This window comes from Panthera uncia, chromosome C2, assembly GCF_023721935.1.
Source record: "Panthera uncia isolate 11264 chromosome C2, Puncia_PCG_1.0, whole genome shotgun sequence".
In the NCBI taxonomy this organism is placed as follows: Eukaryota; Metazoa; Chordata; class Mammalia; order Carnivora; family Felidae; genus Panthera; species Panthera uncia.
Window position 1 is genome coordinate 44,716,888 of NC_064810.1, and position 25,338 is coordinate 44,742,225.

The window sequence follows — 25,338 nt, forward strand, 5'->3', positions numbered from 1 at the left end:
ACTGTGCTAATTATGTTGTCTCATCTAATTCTTTGAAAACCATATGTAGTATATAATATTATGCTCATTTTTCAAATGCAAAAACTGAAAGAACAAAAATAACTTGTCCAAGATCATGAAGTGAATAGGTAGCAGAGCTAAATTTTGAAGTTTTCTTTCTTCAAAACCATATATTTTACAATGAAAATAATTTAAAATGTATTGATTTGCCATCCTGTAATTTCAATAACTCTTTTCTTTGTCTAGAATCAGTCATAAAGAACATCTTTATATGTGTTCCTTCTGGCATTGCATTTTAAAAAAATGAAATTGAGTACCTATTAGGTGCCTAATTCTGTGCTCAATAGTGAATTTACTGAGAAGAACTAAGCACACTTCCTGACCTCCAGGGCATTTTATGGAGGGAGGCAGACACCTACACAGCAAATACCAATTCCATACCATAAGTGTATCACATATACTTGATTAAGATATAAAAGGAGGAGAAAGTAAACAATCAGTTCTTCCTAAAAGGGAAAGTGATTCATAGAATTGACAGTGGAGACAGTATTTAAGTTCTACTTTTTCTTTTTTAAGTATATGATTTTACCAAGTGGAAACAGTGAGAAGGCAGTCTTCCAAGGAAGACAGGGAGGTACAAGTAAAGCCACACTTCATGAATTATGAGTCCCCTAGATAATTTGAAAAACAGGAGTTAGGGAACTAGTGGGAGGTAAAAGATGACACTAGAACAAAGGCAGAGAAGAGATTGTGAAGGAATTTATTGCCAAGCAGTGTAGATTTTAATTCTGCAGCAAACAAGACAATAAGTAAAGCAAGTTCTTAAAGGAGGGTATGAAACATTAGCCCTTTATAGTAATTGACTGTTTACCTATTTCCGTTCTCCTTTTCACTGTACACTCCATGAGAGCAAGGACCTTGCATTGATTGTGTTTTTTCAGAAACTAGAAGAGTACTTATATATAGTAGGCACTAAAAAAAAAAAGTTGGATCATTCTTTGAAACAGTGATTATATAAGTATTAACAAGTACAACTAGCAAATGATTATTGTAATAAGTGAAGCAAGAGAAAATAAAGGCAGAATATGGGCAGTGATAATAGATTTTATATAGAATCAGCACAACTTAATAACTCATGGACAGGGGTTTGATAAAGTGAAAAGTCCAATATTAAAATGGGATTTCAAACCTGGGTAACTAAGTAGATGGTGATGTTTTAACCCCAACAGTAATATAGGAGGGAAAGCAGGTTCAGGGGAAATGTTAAGATTTTATTTGAATCCCTTTAAGTTAAGATTCACATGGGACATGATCTGATAATCACCAGTCAACAGTATAAAGGAAAAATAATTCCCCAATTTTAGTACTTATCTGGTGAATAAAAATAATTATTTAATATATTATAACTTTGTTCAAATTTATGTAATCCATATCTTTTGAATGCCTTAGAGGGATAAGAAAAGTATTTATTATCAAATCCATTTGAGATCATTATAATTCACTATCTCTACAGCAGAAACAGGGGAGGTAGAAATAGGTTAAGTAACTGGCTCCAAAGTCCTGAATTGCAACTGGGGAGGGGATAAATACAGGCAATGTAACTGTCAATCCAAATTATCACCACAAACTTTATTATGTGGTAGATAAAATATAGACATGATATAATGTTAAATAAACTAAAATTGTTTTAAATCTACAATAGAGTTTGGGGGTCATTGTGATTTCTTTAGATTCTTGATATTACTGACATCATATTAGAAATGGCCAAGCTGATACAAAATTCTACATCCAGTACAAACTCATTGCTTATATGAAAATGTTAAATCCCAATCCCCTTCTTTCACATATCTTCTTGAGGCAAACAAATAAACAAACAAACAACACTATTTCACTTGCAAAATGTTTTCCCTAGAACATTTAAAGAATTCCTTTCTTTTGTTTTCTTTAACAACAGCACAAGAAAAATATACTCTTATCACCATATGGTTTCTCAACACCACCCATATCAAAATCATCTTAAGTATTAGGAAACTGTAAATTTGAAAAAAAAAATCATTAGTCAATAGTACATTAAAGTCCCAGTTAAAGGAAGTAATTTTTGTCTAAAACAGAAAAAGATGATCTGGGATTTTGTGATTCATTGTGTTCAGGATATGAATAAGTGATTTCTTACAGGGTTTTGATTCCAATGTAATTTAACATACCAATAAACATTTCTGGGCTACTTTTTGAAGGAAAATGAAAGAAATTCACTTTTTTGTGTGACTTCAAGAAGTGTTTTTGAAAATTTCTTAAAGCAAGCCATTGAGACTTCTAAAAAAAAGTCTAGGGATGTTGAGACTTGACTAACATTCAAGAATCCTGGAGTTTGTCCATTGACTTCAGTACAAAGCAAATACTAAGTTAATTCTGTAACATGAGGCACTTGGGGAAGTGGCCAAAATTGGAAAACAGGTGAGAAAAGCTGAAATGTTTTGAAAATATAAAAATAGAATCACCTCCAAATATATTTTCCAAGAGCAATAATGTATTGTATAATTTTTACATATTTAAAAATATAACAGACAAAGCACTGTTGCCAATAGGATTCTCTCACCTATCCACATATTTGAATACCATCCTTTCATAATTTCCCTATACTTATCTATTTTGTTGATTATAAAATGTAATCATAGACTATAAAGTTGCTTGTAATCTTCACAGTGTAACTAACCCTCCTATAGAAAATCATTAGGAAACAAATAACAGGTTAGATGCCAGCAGTATTCTAATAAAACAACTCCTTAGTTTAATAATAGCAGCTCTAAATTGGCATTACTGCACAAAATACAAAAGATGCAGAGCTCAGATGGGAAGCTTATAATTCACAAGAAACCAGGGGAGTCTTCATTTGACTCTTTATTATCTTTAATGAGAAGATGAAACTTGTCACTGATGAATTTTAAGATTGTATAAAGTGTCTCCCAAGGAGTTATAGATAGAACTAATTTCAAAGTACTTGGTATTCACATAGATTAGAATCTTGCCGAAATACTTCAGTGTTACTCTCTGAGGAATTACGAAGTCATTGAGAAAAATCAACTCGTTACTATAAAGCACCTACTCTGCTCAGCCTTACGGGAGGTAGTTTTGAGAAACCTAATGAATGGGGGGAGACATAGCATCTATGGGAAAATAAGAAAAACAACCTAATATAGAACCAGGCACATTTCATAGTGCAGACAATAGATGTGATGGGAATGCCACTAGAGGAAATATCACCATGGGGACTTTCACAGAAGAGGTGTGAGGTGAGATCAGGGAGAAGCAAATTGGGAAATAATCCTGGCAGGGGAATACCAAAAGGGAAAGGAGAGGAGGCAGGATTGAACCAGTATAGATGATAATAACAACAAATGGAGCAGGAGAGGACAGGGCTAGTTAGGAGAGATGAGGTCCAGCAAAGGAGGATAAGCCTTACGGCTTCTATCTATAAATTATGTCTGAGAGGCACCTATGGCATAAAAGTTAAGAGCTTAAACTCTGAGACAGACTACTCGACACTGCCACTTAGCTCTTTGATGGGCAAGTGCTTTAATTTTCTATCTCAATTTCCTTATCTGTGTAATAGGGCTAATAATAATTTGTATTAATACAAGCGAAGTGCTTGCAAGCTCTTTTGTATCAAAACTGACATTCTTAGGGAGAGGTATATATATGTTTCTCTGGCAGCATGGTCAAGGGAGATTGAAAGGGTTAACTCTGGGTAGGTGAACTCAGGCAGTCACTGTAGTAACCCAGCATTTCCCCTTAACATCTATGATCCATTACAATTGAAACTAGAATAACGGTCTCAGAATTTCCATATATAAGTATAAAAAATGATCTTTTATTTTCCCTACCTTGCTAACCAAGTGTTTGCATCCAGCTCCTGTTTCCAAGCTCTCTGAAACCAATGGCCAAATAAAAGATTTCATGACAAAGTGTCATATTTAAAATCTGGATCTTCTAGTTCTTTGCTACAATAGTGCTGACAGTTCATTTGACCTCAGGATTTTCTGATAAAGTTCTATATCTGTGTTTGGGTGAAAGTAATGACTTTGAGGAACATTATGGAAATCCACCAAAATGGAAAATTTCTTTGGATTCTAATACTATGCATGATAAATTGGGAGCTTTATTACTACATTTAACCTTTAGCACATCTTTCTTTAAAATATAGATTCAAATGTAAAATCTAGCATTTGCAGACATTGTACTAATTTGTTACAGTCACCCTTTTTAACCCACAAGGCTTTGAGTTCATAACAGAGACATGAATTACAATATGAGGTCTAATATTTCCATCATTGGTACACATAATTTCTTTCCAGATCTTCTTTGTTCTTACGAGGAAAAAATGTGCACAGTGCAGATTCAATTGCTAAAAATTTCAATGAGAAGCAAGGAATATAGAAGTAAAAAATAAGTATGTCATATATGTTTATTTCAGGTAAATATTTTCTCTTCATCTGAAATTAGTTTATCTTTTAAACTTGAGCAATTTGGCAGAACAAATAGATTCTTTTCTTTGAAACAAATCTAAGTTATTTATGTCAAATATTCTACCTAATAGAGGTATTGGGAACTGTAGCAATTGCAAATAGATATGATAAAGAAGAAATAAATGATGTTCAGTTTCTGATTTTAGCTTCTGTTACTAGACTACAAAATCAGAGCTACTTATTTTCATGCACTGTCATCAGTGTTTTGTTGATCTAATCTATGTCCAATAAAGACATGATCAAGAACTATTGCAAAGCCCACCAACTTGGTAGCATTCATCAATCTACTGACATTTTTCTACTTAAAAGCCCTTAAAAGCAGACTATGACTAATGGTTTATAATTTCTTAAAGAGAATTTATGAATTTCTCCTTTCCTCTTTGCCTTAGGAATATTTCAGAAATGCCCAGTCTAATGTAATTCAGCCACAGTGACTGCACCACTGTAGGACAAGGTGTTCTGCAAGTGCCAAGGCAGCTACAGGGACTGCTTAAACCCTGCCTTCAGCTTGTTCATGATCTTTTAGGAAAAGCTCAGGACAAAAAGAACATAATATAAACAAGTGATTGCAGGGCTTCAGAAAAGGAAATGCTTAATTCCTTTTTAATTTGTATTCTTTATATGAACTCAACAGAAATGATGCCATAAAAAAAGGGGAGATGCCTATGTGTAATAGGGAGACTTTTGTAGAAGCACGTTGGCAAATGAAGTTTCTATTAATAAAATACAAGTAATTTAGCTGCCACAGCTGGAAATCTCTTACTGCAGCACATATTTCCGTAATTGCTCTAATCCTTGTGTGTTCTTTTGCTCTTTTTGCAGGCAGACCAGTAATGATTGTGGTGGAATATATGGAGAATGGATCCCTAGACTCCTTTTTGCGGGTGAGGTGTTCTTTTCTGATGGCATTTAAATAAGATATTCTGAGTTCTAGATTTAAATCATTTATCATAAATTAATTTTTACATAATGTTATTCATGGATTTTTCCATGAAGAATAGCAACATTTTCTCTAGGGTGCATTTCTCCGATACTGTGATACATTAGTGTGTTACCAATGGGAGGAGTATATATACATATAATAATATAATTGATTTCTCCTATAAATTCACATGCCTTATTAATATATATATTTCCAAATGATGTTATAAAGAGATTAAATGAAACTCAGTTGTCTCACATAAACATTCATTTTGTTTTATCACATTTAACTATTCAGCATGATGTTTTATGCATGATCTATAATGCTGAGCCCCTTAAATCGATGTATATTTACGAATAATGACTCAAGTTCATATCAGAAAACTGGTTTTATCACTCTTAAGTTTGTTTCCCTGACTTTCAGAAAACAAAAGAAAAAAGAAAAAACCCTAGCAGAGACTGTTTTCAGAACAAAAATTTTAAAGCATTCTTTTTAAAGTGACTTATCCTTGAAAGTATGGTGTATACAAAAATCATTTGTCTCACATAGTAGTAGAGAATAACAGAGCAATCTTGAAGTTATATTTCAAATGTATTTATACATTGAATTGAATTATAATGTCTTTAATATTTAAAAAGCCATCATATGCTACAAAAATACTCATTGATAGTAAAAAAAAACAATACAAAAAATAATTACTACAGTAAATATTTTTCATCCCCAGCAGAGGTCACATATTTGAATGTCATTGTATTCTCAAATATTCATCTATCTGCAGAGATATGGTCATTTTTTTACTTATAACATGACTGGACTTTTGCTATTTGGAATATATTATATTATTTGTTATCTTCATTTTCATAGGATAAAAACAGTCTCAAGCATTCTTTCTTCATTTAATTTTTTTGTTCTATGTTATTTGGTTAAGTTCTGCATCTTACCTTTCTTTTTTTAAATCTCATTTTCATTTATTTTTCTTGAGTTCATGCCCTCTTTTTCTGACTTCTCTCAATATTAGCAGTAATGATATATTTACCCTGTGACTGGACTTGATGCCCAGATTCAATGCCAGAAGCTGAATTCAGCAAAATCGTCAAGTTATTACAGAGCAATACTCTTCACACAATGCAGTCTCTCAACCAAGTATGCTTTTTAAAGCAAAATGAAATTCATAGGTGTTTGGGGACATGAACTATTTGTTTTTATTTTTTCTGTAGCCATTCTCAGGATGTTATTTTATAACTTGTATTCATTTCTCCTGTAAATGTGCTAAATTATTTTAGAATAAATTATCAGGACCACCTATGGTACTTTGAAATGCATATATAGTTAGGACCTTCCATTATGTTTATTCAAAAACTCATTCTTATCAGACATATACCAACATGACTTATTCTCTAATGATGCTTGGGATAAGTTATGGATTTTTTTTTGCATCAACTATATCCTAGAGCTGAATATAATGGCAAATAAATGCAGCACATACTCAATCTAAATTGCTCTTGAAAATGGGATCAAATGACTGCCACAGCAAATTAGGAAAGAATTCTTAGCTTCAGATATCCTTTTTATCCTGCTGAATCATGAATTAATTACAATATATTATAAAGAAAAGATAATAGCTTATCAATAAAATATTTATGTAGAAGCATCTTGATACCTGTTTATAAGTGGTATATTTCATGATTTAAAATTTAAAAACTAATGTTTTTTGGCTTTTGTACATTATATAGGTAAGACACCACACAGTCTGGGAAAGAATAGATGTTCGGTTAATGGTGGCTATCATTACCACTGCTATAAGAATCTGAATGTCAATATATGCCAGATCATCTTGGTTCTGTCCCTTCCAGCTATGTGACCTTGTGACTTGGGAAAGTTACTAACTTCTCTGTGCCTCTGCTTACTTATCTATAAAATGGGAATATTAACAGCATCTACCTCATACAAGTGTCATTGAGTTGATTATTTTAAAGCTTATAAAATAATACATAACACACTAAGTGGTAGAGTGATCATTCAAACTCAAGTCTCTGACTCAAAAAGCCATGTTCTCATACACTTTTTTAAATAAAATTACTTTTACTTCTTTTTATAAGTTCACTGCCATATCCCCATGTGAACTTGTCTCCTGTCTGCACATAGAATTTCTATTAAGATAAAAATCACATGCATGAGAAAGAAAAAAAAAAAAAAACATGGCCAAATACTCCCTTCTTACTCTTCTTTAATATTCTTACCCTTCTTTGTAATCATATCTCTTTTATCCCAGAAGCTCAAAGTGGTATATAAACTTTATGTCAATAGCAGATGCTCAACTCCCCATGGCAATATATATATATATATATATATATATATATATATATATATATATATACATCTCCCACAAATTCTCAAAAACGAAGTCATTTTTCAAACTACTGCTTTAGAATTTGATAATCGCAGCTTCTGTGAGCACAGAAAGAGGAAGTGGCTAAGTGCATTGCATTGTAGGGAAGTCATCCATGGCTCATTAATAGCATTCTGTGCTTGCTAGAAGCAGAAAAGATTTCCCTTTGGTCTCCCACATATTTGAAAATCACTTCAATTTACTTTTATATGAAACAGTGGTAGCAAAACTAAGTACAAAATTACAATCTAGTGACAGTGGTGGTAGCTGGCTGGCTGTGATATTGCACTGGATTCATAAATCTTCTATTGTTCAGGATCCTTATGGACATTCCTCCAGATACATATTGGCAAGAGGTGGTGTGGTTAAGTGCCTGTGTTTGTGTATGTGCGCGTGTGTGCTTGTGCACACGCAGATGGGATATACGTAGGTATGTGACTGTGTGTGTGTTTTCAATTTAAAAAAAAATGCATTCTGACTTAGTAAGAGAGCATCAGCCCTGTTGCTCAGAATGTATGATCTTACTGATGTGCAAATTTTCCTAACTTTTCCAAGGAAATACACTAGTGTGAATTAAATGTAATCTTGACCATCATCCCTATACAATCTCTCTTGAACTATGTATATGGATTTCATAAACGCTTTTTGTGACACTTAACCTGGCAACTGCTTTCCCCCTAAATTTTTGGACTTACATTTTTATAACAATATTAATTAGCAATCCAAATAATAATAGTTATAAAATACTTTAAAACCTTGAGATACCACATGCCAACCACAAAAATGTTGATCAAATCACAAAATTCAGTTGTTCAAAAAAATAATACCACTGGTTTCAGTTTAATATGTTATTGTGTTCTTGCTACAGCCTCTTGCTGCCACCTCAACTCGTTTGATGTTACAGATACATTATTTGCAAAGCACAGTCACATGAGCAAGCAAGAGGGAGTGTCATCCATATAACAACAGAAAAAAACCAAAAGGTTGGGGGAGAATTACTAAAAACAGAAGCTGACAGGATCAGATTGAATAGGGAAACCATATTTCAAAACGTGGTCAGGAAAGGATGCGTAGGAACAAAAAGAGCGTGTGGAAGGTAGTGCTACCAACTGATAGGAAGATACAACACAGGAACAGGATGGGCTGGTAGTTGGGAGATGATGAATTTCATTTGGGTCATATTCCATTTGAGAGGTCTATGGAGCATGCAGTGAAAATGTCCAGACAGCAATAAGAAATATAAATCTGAAGCTCAGGAGAAAAATCTTGACCAAAGTTAAAGATCTGGCAGTCATTAGCATAAAAGTGGTTATAAAACCCAAACCATGATATTTTTTAGGAAGAAGTTTAGAGAAAGGCAAGGAGTTGAACAAGGTTGGAACTCCGTGATGTGCCACTCAGAGGAAGTTGCTGAGTGGAGTCTCCAAAGGTAACTAAGAATAAGTGGTCAAAAAAGAACAAGGAGGAAGATGAGGACATGGAGTCCTACACATCAGGCAAGAGCAAATAAGCAGTTGTCGCCAGTGCAGCAGAGAAAGTCAGGAAAACAAAAACTGGAAAGCATCTATGGGATTTACTACTTAAGTCCTCAGTCATCTCAACAAGCGCATGTTTAATGGGTTGATCCCAGACAGAAGTCAGAATGTATAGGGCAAAATGAAATTGAAAGATAAATAGGAGTTGGTAATGGAGACCATTTTTTAGGTAAACAGTAGCTGAGGTAGCAAGGCAAGAGGTAAATCAAATGCTAGTAGACAAAAAGAAAAGCAAAGGGTATTTTTTAGTAGAAAGAAATTTAGAGAATTTGTACACTGGGGGATAGGGAATTAAAGAACATACATTGGCAAGGCAAAATATCTCAGGAGATGAGAACGTACAAAATCAAGAACCTTGGTAGAGGATTGGCTTTGAATAGTAGAAGCCTCCACATCTTCCAAGACTCATGGGGTTGTGTGTTGTGGACCTAGAGAGATTTATGAGAAGCATTAAATTGAAGGAAATGATACCTGATATTGTTGCATTTCTATATGAAGTAGGAGAGTTTATTTGGGAGTTTGAGAACAAACCTTAATTTAAAGTCAATGTTTAAAATAATTGCTGAAGTTAAAAGGAAAAGTGGCTGATCAGACCAAAGTTGGGGGGTGGGGGGTAGTGTCGTGTGTAGCGCAAGTACAACAGAAACACCGGTATTAAAGGAGAATTGGAGTGGTGGAAGAAGAATCTTTCAGGTAAGCAACTGGTGAATCCAGGATAGAGAAAGAAGGAAATAAAGAGACTGATAGACTAGACACGAGTAGAAATGTCATCATTATGTAAAAGAGGAAGGATAGTTGTATGGTGAGGATGAGAGAGCTGAAGGAAAAGAAAAGTGTACCAGAAACTAGGGTACTAGCAGTGGTTTGTTATACCACAGATTATACCAGCTTGCAAAAGATGATTATTAAATGGTCAGGAATTTAGAAAACTGGTTGTTAAACTATTAGTAGCTTGAAATTGGGTATGAGGGAAGTATTTACACCACACAAATGGGCAAACACCACAAATTGGGGCTTGTTTGTTTTGTTTTTCTCCTGAGGTCTGGTTTACAAACACACTAGATTGATACTTACTTAAGATTTCTGAAGCAAGGCAGTTTTAGGGGTGACAATTTCCAGGTGTGGACCTAAGAATCTGTGGCTAAAGCAAAAATGAAGATGAATATCTTTAATTAACTAATGTAGATAACATTTATGTGTGCTTTCTATGACTTGGGTATTTCTCAATTCCATGAATTCATTAACTCCCCAGGTGCTTACGACAACATTATGAGGTAAGTGTTACTATTATCCCCATTTTACTAATGAGGAAACTGAGGCAAATCACAATAGGTAACTTGCCCATTATGAAACAGCTGATAAAGCATTCATTCATTTTTTTGCACAAATATGTGTTCACAGACTGTAGAACCCCAGGTACTATTCTGGAGCCTTGAATACAGAAGTGAACAAAACAGAGATAAAAAATCTAGTGGAAGGGAAATAAAGAATTCAGCAAAATATATGGTACATCAGATGGAGAGAAAAAGCAGGAGCAGTGAAGGTGGGAGTGAGATTAGGTTTCAGTATTACATTGAGTGAACACATCAGGTCTTACTGAAAAGTGTCATATGAGGAAAGGTGGAAGAAGGTGAGGGAGCAAGCCAAATGGATACCTGGGGAGAAGTGTTGCAAAGAGAATAGGTTCCAATGCCCCCAGGTTGGAGCATTTTATACCCAAGGAGCTACAAATTGTCTTTATGCTTTATGACTATATGCCTCTTTTGCCTAAGACAGTGCTAACTCATGTCTATGGTCCCTTCAAAATTGCTAATATTGACCCTTTTACGCTGCAGTTGGGTTAATAAAATATGTAGTCACCCTGTCGTGATGGCTAGAATAGGTGGTAGAAGATAATCAGAGAGTTGATGGAGGCAGAAACGGACTCAAATGTTGAAGGGAAATGATTCTCAACCTTGGCTGTATGTTATATTCATTTGACTTAGAGAACTTTTAACAATCCCAAGTTGCAGCCTGCATCACAGGTGAATTAAATCAGAATCTCTTGGTGCAACACATGCATCAATATTTGTTCAAAGTTCTCCCAGTTGAGTTTAATATGCAACCAAGTTGTAAAAACAATGAATTGGGACATTGTTGGCCATTGTAATGACTTTGTGTTTTCTCTGAGTAAGACATGAAGCTGTTGTAGGCTTTAGGGTACAGATACAATATAATCTGTGTCTTAAAAATATCACTCCTGTTGCTATATTCAGAGACTGTAGTGAAGTACAAATGGATGGAAGGAAATTAGGAGGCTTTTGCAATAAATATCCAGGTAAAGGGATGAAAGTGACTTTAGATGAGGATTGTTGTAGTTGAGTTGATGGAAAATACTAGATTTTGTGTTGTATTTTGAAAGTAGAGCCAATAGGATTTGCTGTTAGATTGGATAAAGTGTAGAAGCAAAAGGGAAGATTGAAGGACAAACTAACATCCATAAAATAACGTCAATAATAGGCAATAACTACTTCTTACAGTTATTGTATTATATCGTATTAAATAGTTAATAGACCTAAAACCCCTAGAATATGTGTCTAGGTACTTATTAAAGTTTCCATAATGTATCTATTATTATAATATATTTCAGGGGTGCCTGGGTGGCTCAGTCAGTTAAGCATCCATGATTTCGGCATAAATCATGATCTCATGGTTTGTGGGATTGAGCCCCATGTGGGGCTCTGCGGGGATTTGGTGTCCTCCACTCCCTTCTCTGCCCCTCACCCATGCTCATGCTCTCACTCTCCCTCTCAAAAATAAATAAACAATGTGGGCACCTGGGTGTGCAGTCGGTTAAGCTCAGGTCACAATCTCGCAAGTTTGTGAGTTCAAACCCTGCATCAGGCTCTGCACTGATAGTGCAGTCTGCCTTGGATTCTGTTTCTCCTTCTCTCTGCCCCTCCCCTACTTGTGTGTGCTCTTGCACTCTCTCTCTCTCTCTCTCTCTCTCTCTCTCTCTCAAAATAAACTTTAAAGAAAACAAATAAAAATTAATTTAAACATTTTAAATATATAATATATATACACATATACATATATGTATACATACATATGTACACACATACACACATATACATACACACATACACACATATACATACACACATTTCAGAAGATGTCACTAACAGTTTTAAAATTGTTTTTCTGTTACTTCCTGGTCTGTTTTTTCTAGTGGCTAAAAATAGTTTTATTTTCACCATTTAAAAAAACCTAGATATATGTCAAGAATATGAGTATTTAAATAATACATATAAGTGCATACCAGCATTTCAAAAGCAATGTGAGTCATTTGAAGAGTTCCCTTGAACAAATGCAAAGCAAATATTAATTTAAAAAATTAAAGGGATCTTTTAAATATTTATGTAGTCAAATTATAAATCTAGTAAAGATGGCATTTTACCTTATGCTAGTTATATATTAATAATGAGAGCTGTATTTTATTAGCACACTTTTCTTGTAAATTGTGTTGTGTGGAATTATATTTGTGCTGGGGTATGAGAGCAAAATTAATCTACATCACATTCATTTGATATTCAACAGTGAAAAAAATTAAGTCACACTCACCTACCAGTAGTTTTTTTGAAACCATAATAGAGTTGAATTAATCCTCTTAATTCCTTTTTTTCCAAAAAATATATGTAAACCTTCATGTAGATGAATGTTATTATTTTTAATGCCTGTGCCAGCTTAATACCAAATGCTATTCTAAAAATAATATGACAGTAAGCATCCAAATATATGAAAGCAGGGTGTACTTGGAACCAAGCATATGGGTGGCTGAGCTTTTTATTTTAAATTTAGAAATTCAATCATCAACTTCCAAAAGCCTAAATTTATCTCTTTTAGCATTATAGTACTGTAAATGTGTTGTGTCATTTGTAGTACCTGGTACCATGAAGTTGTAGTTTACAATTTTCCTCACTAATTCTTTTGCATACAGGTCTTTGTGCTGATTTTTTAAATTGGTGTAGTGTTCATAATTATAGTAATATAAAGAGCTATTCCATGCATTTTCCTGAGCTCTTCTATAGTCATTCCTACATCCTTATTTGGACCATACAGGAGATTTTAGATTTATGGAACTAAATATTAGACCTGAGTCTTGGTAGTTCCCAGCCATGCTTGCAAATCAGAATCACCATCCTAGAGAGATTTTATAAAATATATATACAGACTCAAGCAGATGTATCTTGTAAAATATTCCCTGGGTAATTTTGATGCACTCTAATGATGCTTCATCAAGGCTTTGGCACTCTGACACCTTTCCCCAGATGTCAGACAAAAGAAGTTTAAATTGTCTTGGCTTTACTTAAGTGAAGCTAGTGTAGATGGCCGTCGCATAAACCTAAGCAAAAATCTTTTTAAAAATTAAAAAAAAATTAAATTCAGTAGTAAGCTTTGTAAACTAAAGCTATATTATATTCAGATTCACTTTAAGCCTTTAACATGTAATTCTGAAACCCAACTACCATGTTTCACAAATCCATATCTACTCTCTTCCTAGATTTTTTTCGGTATTTTAGAAATGACATTTTTAGTTTCCTTGTGATTGAAATTTCTGATTCTGTTATTGGTAGCCTTTCCAGCTCTGCCTAGCTTAAGTGCAAATCCATAATGACTACAAAAGAAAAAGCCTTGGAGGATTTAGTAAATATTCCACAGGAAATTATAATAAGATTTTCAACTGGGGAGGCCACAAGAACCAAGACTTCAGTAAAAAGGAGTTACTAACTCTTATTTGTTCAGTGATTATTTTAAAACAAAAAATGACTTGGTCTTTTCAAATCTATAAATAACCTTAGCCATTTCTTTTTCAAATTCAGGAGTATTTTTTAAAGTCACAGCATGGTCAAATTTCTGATTTAGGAACATATAAAAACTGAAATTTAACTTTAAACTTAAGTTATAGAAGTAACCCTCCAAGGTCTGTTTTCTGCAAAGTCACTTATAAATCAATTTTTGAAAACTCAAATGCACTTTCCCATAAATATTTCTTTCAAAGATATTGCTTAAGTCCCTAGGCAGATCCATAAAAGCCTCTTTAACACAGACCACAGCTAAAGGATGTAACTTCCAATACCGAAATGGGCCAGGAGTTTCCTTCAAAACCAAAAAAGAGTGTTTTTCTCCCTTCTACATGATTTGCCTTGGGCAAAAATTTTTTTGAGTCCATTTTTCTGTGGCATCCATCCCTTTATTCATGTCCTCTTCCTAGCTCCTCAAATATCCAACTTTTACTGTTTTAAATCCCATGTCGTGGCACACACTCCCCATCTCCTCTTATCCACAGGTTAGGTCTTTTTCCACCTCGTTGAATCACCTATAACCTGGACCCCACACACATACCCTATTCTAAGCTCTCATTCTCTCATCATCATAGATTTTAACAAGATATATGGTTAAACTAACTCATACTATTGCTTGTGATTCACAAATACTATTTTAATTCCTCCAGAGTTTGCTTCTTTTACATGGACTTGTAAACACAAATAGATTTTTTTTCTTCTGGAAATAACACTTAACAGGAGATCTACTCTCTTAACAAATTTTTAAGTGTACAAAACAGTATTGTTGACTATAGGTGCATTGCACAGCAGATCTCTAGAGCTTACTCATCTTGCTTAACTGAAACTTTATGTCTGTTGATTAGCATCCTCCCATATCCCCCAAGCTCTGGCAACACAGAAGTTGGGGGACAAGAGGTTTACAGAGTCCGCTATTTATATACCTCAGTCTTTTGTAAACCACTTAGTGAGGTACATGTTTTTCACAGCCCTTTTATAGCTCAAGTTAGCATTTTGGAAGTAATCATTTTACAAGGCTTCAACTAAACCTTCTGGTTGTGTCATTCTGTTTTGAAAGGCTGGTGCCTTTCCTTATCACTTGTGGTTAGTGAATCAAAAATGTCTTTTGACATGCATATGAATCAAACTTCATTATTTCATTTTAGAGCATCAATTGTCATTATCCAATAGTGTCATTACACCAGATTTGTGAGGAATCTTTGAAGTTGATTTATTTATTGTAGGTAACCAAGACACTGCACAATGAATTGGATTCTCTGTAAATGTTTGCTAAATGATGACGTGCGATTTTTATTAATTCTACTCTATAACAGCAGCTTATCACCTACCGTATGTAACACTGCTTCTCATTCATGTTTAACATTTTCAGGACACTGAATCCCTATAGTCATTTACTATATATAAAGGAGTATTGCACATTTTCAACAACAAAGTTTTAGGACAATGATTTATGTTGTGGTTCACAGACTTTTGATAGTTGGTAAGGCAATTCTTTTGATGGGTTCAACATCACTCTTCTCCAGTGAGGAACTACAAAGAAATATAGTAGAAATATATCTAACTTATTTAGCCCCCTTTTCATCACTCTTTAGTGAAAATGTAAGAATCTGATGGTCACAGTCAGAGTCAAACCCGTCTTAACCTCAGAAGTAAAGATGGGGTTGCAAGTGTAGTGAATACTTCTTCTTCACTCACGATTCTTTCAAAGAATCTCTTATAGTAAGTCCATGAAAAATATTTCATTAAAGTATCCTCCCACTGACTAATAGCCTGAAGTACTTCACTCCATTAAGAGAAAAATAAATAAATTCAGTTCAGTTCAATCCAGTGAATATCTGTTGAATATCTGCCACATGCCAGATATGGTTCTAGGTCCTGAGATTTCAAAGATGACTGAGACAGTTGCCCTAGATGAGATTATGTTCAAGCCAGTGAGAGAGACAGACATATATGCATATGGTTTTAACCAGTGTTGGTGTAGACAGGATGCTTTGAGAGCAATAAAGAAAGAAACTTGGTCCCAGTTTATTCTTCCACTTTCCTGACTGGTCCAATGTATTGTAGGTCCTGCTGGCTATGCCTTGAAAGTAGATCTCAACTGTGATTCAAGTCACCAGTTTCTCTCTCCTGTGTTACTCTAAAAGCCTCCAGCTTGATCTCTCTGCTAACGTTTTCATTTGCAAGTCAGAGTTTATCACTCCCCAATTAAAATTCTTCTCTAACTTCTCGAACCAACTTTGGCTCAGGTCATGTTTCATGAGTTCGAGCCCCACGATGAGTTCGAGCCCCACATCAGGCTCTACACCGATAGTGCAGATTCTCTTTTGCTCCCTCTCTCTGCCCCTCCCCCACTTGTTCACATTCTCAATCAATCAATCAAAATTTTTCTCTAACTTGTCATTATTTTAGAATATATTTCAGACCATTCACCATAGCTTACATGACCCTACCTGATATTGCCTGTGCCTACCTCTTTAGTCTCCCTGTCACTCAACAAGTCCTGGCCTCATTGGCTTTTATTCATCAAGCATGCCAAACTCATTCTCAACTTAAGCCATTTGTTCCTGCTGGGAACTACTCACACCCTCCATCACATCATCTTCTTTTCACATTACTCCATTTTATTTATTTTACAGTTCTTCATTATTTAAAAGTATCTCATGTATTTCTTACCTATTTATTTTCTGTCTTTCTGCCTCTAATTAAATGTTGGTGCTACTGGAACAGGCACCTTTCTCTTTTGATTCCCACTCTGACTCTAGCAGTTAGAGCAATAACTGACCTGTAGTAGATTCTCAGTGAGAATTATTTGAAAGAATGAACTTGGGGATTCATCCAAGACCTCCTAGAAGACATGATACTTCTCCTGAAAAATTCACGTGACCAAAGACTACATGGACATTCCTGGAAGAGGGAACTGTATAAGCACAGCACACCAGACATGAAATAACAAGTTGTATGGGTGAATTAAACACACACACAGAAATTGAATGAGAATAAGTTACATGACAGTAGAGATGGAAGCAAGGGTCATGTCTGTATTAAATACTGCACTTTATTCTTCACTGAAGGTCATCGGAAGGTTTTAAAGGAAAGGAGCAATGTGCTGATATTTGTGTTTTCATAGAATTTGAATTTTTTTCCAAAAAATAGACAACGGTGTGATGATTTCAAGACAGCATAGCACTCGATTCCTACATTTGTCCTCAGCACAGGCTAGGTACTTGAGCTCAACCTAAGATGAATGGACTCCTGAGAGGCTTAAAGTGTTTATGCAGCAGAACGCTTCAAGCAGGGCCTTGAGAAGCATCATCCGGAGTTTGCATTACTTGCATTGTGAAGACAGTGTGACTTGCCAATGACTGCTCAAGTCTGGTGGATGTTTTGCTTCGGGGTCTGAGAGACAGTCCGGTGGAGCTCTGCAGTGTTCAGAAGTAGCAGGCATTATTATGTATAGCTTTCAGAAATCACCTCCCCGTCAGGCTCACCCTCTCTGGCACATAGAGGTTAAGCTCCATGTTTCTCTGCAATCAGGCTGAGACAGCAGAGAAAAAGAAGAATGAAGACAAACTGAATCCTAGCTACTAAGCTCTGAGATGCAGTGTGTAAATATGCCACATTCACTCTCTTTCATTTGAATCTGCCTTCCTGGGGAAAAACCATGTGTCATAAAAAAAAAATTCATAGTTTCTTTTTGATTAATCTCTAGTAGGAAGCCCAAAGATATTAAATCTCAGTACTCTCACATTTTTCTCCTCCCCTCATAAACAATTCAATTCAGTTTGAATTAATATTTATCGAGTGCTGACACAAGGCATGGCAGTATAGTGGATGCTGTGATGGAGCTGCTACATAAAAGGGAGAAAACCTGTGTCCTAGCTTAAGGAAAGAAAGCAGCTTTTTTTAAAAATATAAGACAATAGGAATAATATAGCAACCAGTGCACTACAAGATGGTACCAAAAGTTATTTAACTTGGTCACCATTTATTAACCATTTACCATGTTCAAGAAAACCAGTATGTCCTAAACCACACCTGAGGAGCCTATGTTGACAAGGACTAGAAAAGGGAATATAGATTTTGCATAAAGGAGAGAGTTGTATCATTTGTAGAGAAATAGATTTATGCCATACCTCATGTGTGAATAAATGGGACTATTCCACTCAGCAACATAGATAAGTAGGTCCTCATTTGTTGGTTTACCTAGAATGTTCTTGTTTGTTTGTTTTTGGCTTAGAGTTCTCAGAGCTCTTTTATACCTTGCTTTATTAAGCAAATTATGCTGCCCAAACTAGCCCAGACTGGGTCATTATGGTAAAGTTTGGGTCAACTCCTTTTTAGACAACTCCAATTAAAAAGAATACAGGCTCTGGAATTAGTCTGCCTAGATTCAAGCCCTGACTCTACTATTTATTAGGTTATTAAATATCTTTGTCCTTCAATTTGACCATCTGTAATTGGAGATAATAAATACACTTATATCACAGAATTGTTAACAAACATTGAGTAAGATCAGAATAAGAAGTTTATAACTGCGACTGGTTTGTAGTGTTTAAGGAATGTTAGCATTTTCCCCCTAGAATAATGCATCAATAATAGTAGTATGGGGGCGCCTGGGTGGCTCAGTCGGTTAAGCGTCCGACTTCGGCTCAGGTCATGATCTCACGGTCCGTGAGTTCGAGCCCCGCGTCGGGCTCTGTGCTGACAGCTCAGAGCCTGGAGCCTGTTTCAGATTCTGTGTCTCCCTCTCTCTGACCCTCCCCCGTTCATGCTCTGTCTCTCTCTGTCTCAAAAATAAATAAACGTTAAGAAAAATTTAAAAAAAAATAATAATAATAATAATAGTAGTATGAGTTCCTAAAAGAATATAAAACTATGTTTGGAACTTCTCTTTCATCAAGCCCACATTCTATAAATAGGAGAGAGAGAGAGAAAGAGAGATTGTCACAGGTTGGGCACGCTGGGAAGCAGATTCTAAAAGGAGATACACATGAAGACACTTCACTGGGGGAAACATCAAGATCATCTCCCCTATTGCTCTAAGTTCTAGAGTTTTGGTAGCTGATACTCCTTACCTGAGCCCCTCTCTGGGAAATGGCCTAGGTAGAGAAAGCTATCATATCAAAGATCATGACACTTTACAGGAGCAGCTTTCAGCCAATGGTTGAGTGATGTGAGGGTAATAAGGACCCAGACACTTTTCCTCAATTTGAACCAACTCCAAAGAGTTCTCCCAGATCCAGGATATTCCATAGGATATATCAAGGCGTTCGTTGTGAATGCACTGCACTTTAAGTTCTTCTACTGCCCGGTCCTGCTCTCTTCTACCCCCCACAGGGATTGATCCTGAGAGTGTGTAATCAGGGGCTGACATTTAATAAAATAAATAAATATTACTGCTTCATCAAATATATCTCACTTATATACAAAACTGTCTTCTTTTTGTGTGTTTGTTTAGTTCATGTGGCAGAGAACAACGTGAGGATGGAGGATACTAGTACAGTTTGGTTTGGTGCCACAACCTTGACCCTTGATTTGTGTTACGGGTTCTGCAGTTTTACCCAGAAAAGTTTTGTTCCATTAGTACAAATATCACCATAGTGAAAAAGAGCAGATATATGTCTTAGTGCTGTTGTAAAAATAGCTTCGACCTCATGGACCCCTGAAAATGTCTTGGCCATGGGAATTAGAAGTACATATTCTACGTTGTATGGTCCCATGACAGAACATGGAGTAAGTGGTTTATCTTCTTTACAAACACCAAAATCTCATTTTTAAGGAGGCCATGTATTGCTGTTGGAATTGTGATTGCTGTAATACTGAATGAAAGCAGTTAATGTAATTCTCTCCAAAGGTTGGTGGTAAAGAGTAGTTAAAATAATTTTTAAATAACTTGCATGAAATAGAAGAGGAGGGAACACTCCCAAACTTATTTGCAAGACCAGTACTACTGGAGCACCGGGTTGCTCAGTCTTTGAGCATCTGACTCTTGATTTCGGTTCAGGTCATGATCTCACAGTTGGTGGCATCAAGCCCTGCATCAGGCTCTGCACTGACGGTGCCAAGCTTGCCTGGATTCTCTCTCTCCCTCTCTTTATGCCCCTCCCCGCTCACACAAACTCTCTCTCTCTCTCTCAAAAAAAATTTAAAAACAGTAAAAAAAAAAAAACCTCTAACAAGACCAGTATTACCCTAATAACAAAGCCAGACAAAGACACCACAAAAAAACTACATGCAATATCACTTCACACCTGACAGAATGGCTAAAATCAATAATACAAGAAAAAACAGGTGTTGACAAGGATGTGGAGAAAAGGGAACCCTCTCACACTGTTGGTAGGAATGCAAACTGGTGCAGCCATTCTGGAAAACAGTATGGAGTTTCCTCAAAAAGTTAAAAATAGAACTATCTTACAATCCAGCAATCATACTTCTAGGTATTTACCCATAGAATACAAAAATACGAAATCAAAGGGATACATTCACCCCGATGTTTATAGCAGCATTGTCATCAACAGCCAAACTATGGGAAGAACCCACATGTCCATTGACTGGGTGAATGGATAAAGAAGATGTGGTATATAGATATAATGGAATATTACCCAACCATAAAAAAGAATGAAATCGTATCATTTGCGGCAACATGGATGGACTTGGAGGTGAAATAAGTGAAATAAGTCAGTCAGAGAAAGACCAATACCATGCGATTTCACTTGTATGTGGAATTTAAGACACAAAACAAATAAGCAAAGGGGGGCGGGGAAGAGGGAGGCAAACCAAGAAACAGACTCTTAACTATAGAGAACAAACTGATGGTTAGCAGAGGGAAGGTGCGTAGGGGGATGGGTAAAATAAGTAATGGAGATTAAGAAGGGCACTTGTTGTGATGAGCATCAGGTGTTATATGGAAGTATTAAATTACTATATTGAATACTTGAAACTAATATTACACTCATGTTAACTAACTGGAATTTGAATAAAAGCTTTAAGAAAACCATCAGGAGCGAACCACAGGAGCAAGGCAGCTCAAAGGATACATGCATTCGTTCATTCATTTATTCATTTATTCTGTAGATACTTGTTGAACACCTGCTATGCACCAGGCATTCCTCAAGGCATTAGAGATGAGTAGTAGACAAAATTAACAGAAATCCCAGCCCTTGCAGATCTTACATTCTAATAAGAAATAAAAATAAATAATAAAAATAAATAAAATACAGGGAATGGCATTTTTTCAGTACTTGCTACAAAACTTTTCTTGCTTTAGTGAATAGTGGCAAGGGTGTGCTGAGATCTACCCTGTCATATAGGCTTATAGAGATTAGCATAATAACATTTTTTCTGAAAAGCAATTGGTCAGCCTACATCAAGGGTTTTCATAATGTTTATGTCTTTAATGTATAAAGTCTTCTAGAATTTATCCTCATGCAAAGATGGGTATATGTTATTCACTGAAGTTTTAATTAATAATAAAAAACTGAAAATAAGCAAAACTTATAGGAATATGGTACATTTATACAACATAAACTATATCATCTTTGTAGACAATATTTTATAGGGTAATATCATTGCTATTTTCATAATATACTATTAACAATATGAGATTAATTTTAATAACATAAAAAATTAGACTACCAAATGGTGGCTCTTAAATATGAATGAATTTTATCTCTTTTTATAGTTTCCTAATGTATTCCAAAATTTTTTTATGTTATATGGTTTTTTTAAATATAATTTATTGTAAAGTTAAACTTACAGTGTATACAGTGTGCTCTTGGCTTTGGGAGTAGATTCCCATGATTCATCACTTACATACAACACCCAGTGCTCATCCCAACAAGTGCTCTTCTCAATGCCCATCACTCATTTTCTCCTCTCCCCTGCCTCTCCCATAAGCCCACAGTTTGTTCTCCATATTTAAGAGTCTCTTATGGTTTGCCTCCCTCTCTGTTGTATTCCAAATGTTTCACAATGGGTTCATATTATTTCCATAATCAGAAAAATATGTTTCATTATTTGTTATTTTATTTGCTTTAATTTTGTTTTGCTTTGGTTTTGGTTGGCTTTAGAGCTCAGTTTGGAGCAGTAGCCAATTTTGTGAGACTCCATTGGTAAGCTCAAGTTAATAATTAGAATAAAATATGCAGATAATGGATGCTTCTTCCCCTATGAAGCTGAATCTTAGGTTATAATTTGACAAATAACCATTCAGAAGTCATCTACCTGCATTTGAAGCCCAACTCTCTCATTTACTTATCTTGGATGAATTGTATAACTTTCCTAGGACTCAGTCTCCCCTCTGTTAAGCTGGAAAAGAGGGGGCATTGACTAGATTAATGGGTCTTTGGCTTTTTTAAGTCAGAGATCTATTTGAGAATTTGGTGAAAACTATGGATCTATGGCATATAAATGTGCATCAGCATCAAAAAGAATAAAATAATTACATTTAGTAAAAAAAGTGCAAGATTTATATACTGAAAAGTACAAAATATAGTTTGACCAGTCTCTGGGCCAGTATCAGGATTAAGAAATTGGCAGCTCCCACTTCCTATGTCTTAGAACATTTATTCTTAGAACCCATTCACCATGCTGTGAGGAAGCACAGTCTATCCCACGGAGAGGTCCATGTAAAGAAGAGCCAAGGGCTCCCAGCTACAGTCTCATTTGAACTCCTGGTCAATGGCCAGCCCAAACTTGATAGACTTATGAATGAGTCATCTTGGAAACTGTTTCCAGGCCCAGATGAGCTGCCCTACTTAATGACTCCTGAACAGACATGAACCGTCAGAGCCAACCCCTAGCCAAGCTGCACATTAGTGGATTTTTAAAAATTATTTATTTATTTATTTATTCACTTATTTATTTATTTATTTATTTTGAGAGAGATCAAGCAGAGGAGGGAAAGAGAGAGGGAGAGAAAGAGAGACTCGGAAGCAAGCTCTGCAGTGTCAGTGCTCAGAGCACAATGTGGAGCTTGAACCTATGAACCATGAGATCATGACCTGAGCCACCATCAAGAGTCAGACCCTTAACTGACTGAGCCACCCAGGTGCCCCCACGCTACACATTTGTGACCCAAACAGATGACTGTCATTATTTTAAGTTACTAAGTTTTGGGGATAGTTTGTTATGCATCAAGAGCTAACTGAAATGCTTAATAAATGTTGGCTTAATTATATTGTGCTAAATAAGACTTAACCTCAAAATCTTTCAAGTAAAAGATGTCTATTGCTTTAGGCCCTTTTGGGTTTTGACAAATTTTGGACTTCCCTGAACTTGGATATGGATGATTATGTGAAAATGGTTCTTCTTTTGGCAAACAAAAGCTTCCTCTGCTGGCAAAAAATTAAATTCTTTGTGACAACTCGATAGCCTATATTGGGTCTAAATAAGAGGAATCATAAAAACAGTTTAACAAACATTTTCTACACATTTTCTTTCATTAACAATATTAATTGTATAAATATTTCAAGCAAATATATTGTGGAAAGTAACTTTTGCTATATTTAATCAATTTTGTGAATTTTTGCTGACAAAGTGAAAATGCTATTTCAAAACACAGATGGCCCTCTCACAGCATTTTATCTTCTCACAAGGAAGAAGCACAATTCTTGCCAAATGGAAGCATTGTTTCCTTGGCCTGCCTTTTCCCTTTGTGCTTTCTAGAATTCTAATTTGACTCCACAATACAATAGAAACACATAGTCTAGAAGTTGAAAAGTCACCGCATTACTCAGACTTGTGAAATATCTGGGATAAAATTCATCTTTTTCTTCCTTAAAAAAAAGCCTCTAAATTTCATCAGCAGCACTACACTCAAAATACCTACTCAGATGAGTGGAAACTCAGCCTCCTGGTGGTCATAAGCAAAAAGTATTACTTTTAAATGTTAATTAAAAATGAAAGCTACAGGGCGCGTGGGTCACTCGGTTGAGCATCTGATGTCAGCTCAGGTCATGAGCTCACAGTTCGTAAGTTCAGACCCCGTGTCAGGCTCTGTGCTGATCGCTTGGAGCCTGGAGCCTGCTTCGGATTCTGTGTGTGTGTGTGTGTGTGTGTGTCTCTCTCTCTGCCCCTTCCCCGCATGCTCTCTGTATCTCTCTCTCTCTCTCTCTCTCTCTCTCTCTCTCTGTCTCTCTTTCTCTCAAAAATAAATAAACATTAAAAATTTTTTAAGAAAAGAAAACTACATGCCAATATCCCTGATGAACATAAATGCAAAAATCTTCAACAAAATATTAGCCAGCTAAATTCAACAGTGCATTAAAAGGATCATACAATGTGATCAAGTGGGAGTTATTATAGGGATGCGAGGATCGTTCAACATTCACAAATCAATCAATGTGATATACCACATCAACAAAATGAAGGATAAAAATCCTATGATCATCTCAATATATGCAGAAAAAGTATTTGACAAAATTCAGTATCAATGTCATGAAGGCCATATATGAGAAACCCATAGTGAACATCATACATAATGGTAAAAAGTGAAACCTTTTCCTCTAAGATTAGGAACATGACAAAGATGTCCATTCTTGCCACTCTTATTCAACATAGCATTGGAAGTCCTAGCTGAAGCAATTAGTCAAGAAAAAGAAATAAAAGGCATCTAAATCATTAAAGAAAAAGTCAAACTGTCTCCATTTGCAGGTAACATGATATTATATACAGAAAACCCTAAAGACACCACCAAAAACCTGTTAGTGATAAATACAGTAAAGTTGCAGGATACAAAATCAATATACAAAAATTAGTTGCATTTCTATACACTAACAAAACACTGTCAGAGAAATGAAGAAAAACATCCCATTTACAATTTTATCGAAAAGGAATAAAACAATTAGGAATAAGTTTACCCACAGAAGTGAAAGATCTGTACACTGATAACTATAAAATACTGAAAAAAGAAATTGAAGATAACACCAAAAAATGGAAAATTATTCTGTACAGAATACTCATGGAGTGGAAGAAGTAATATCTTTAAAATGTCCATACTACCCAAAACAATCTACAGACTCATACAATCCGATCAAAATTCCAATGGCATTTTTCACAAAATTACAACAAATAATCCTAAAATTTGTATGGAACCATAAAAGAGCCCCAAAAGGCAAAGCAATCT

At 35.3% G+C, this 25,338-nt stretch overlaps 1 protein-coding gene across 1 annotated transcript in view; it reads left to right on the top strand.

Annotated features, from left to right (window-relative positions):
• EPHA6 (EPH receptor A6) overlaps window positions 1-25,338 on the top strand; it is an 867,771-nt gene that overhangs the window by 733,865 nt on the left and 108,568 nt on the right. The window contains exon 14 of the mRNA XM_049628043.1: window positions 5,346-5,407. Within this exon, the coding sequence (XP_049484000.1) occupies window positions 5,346-5,407 (62 nt within the window). The remainder of the gene's footprint in view (window positions 1-5,345; window positions 5,408-25,338) is intronic.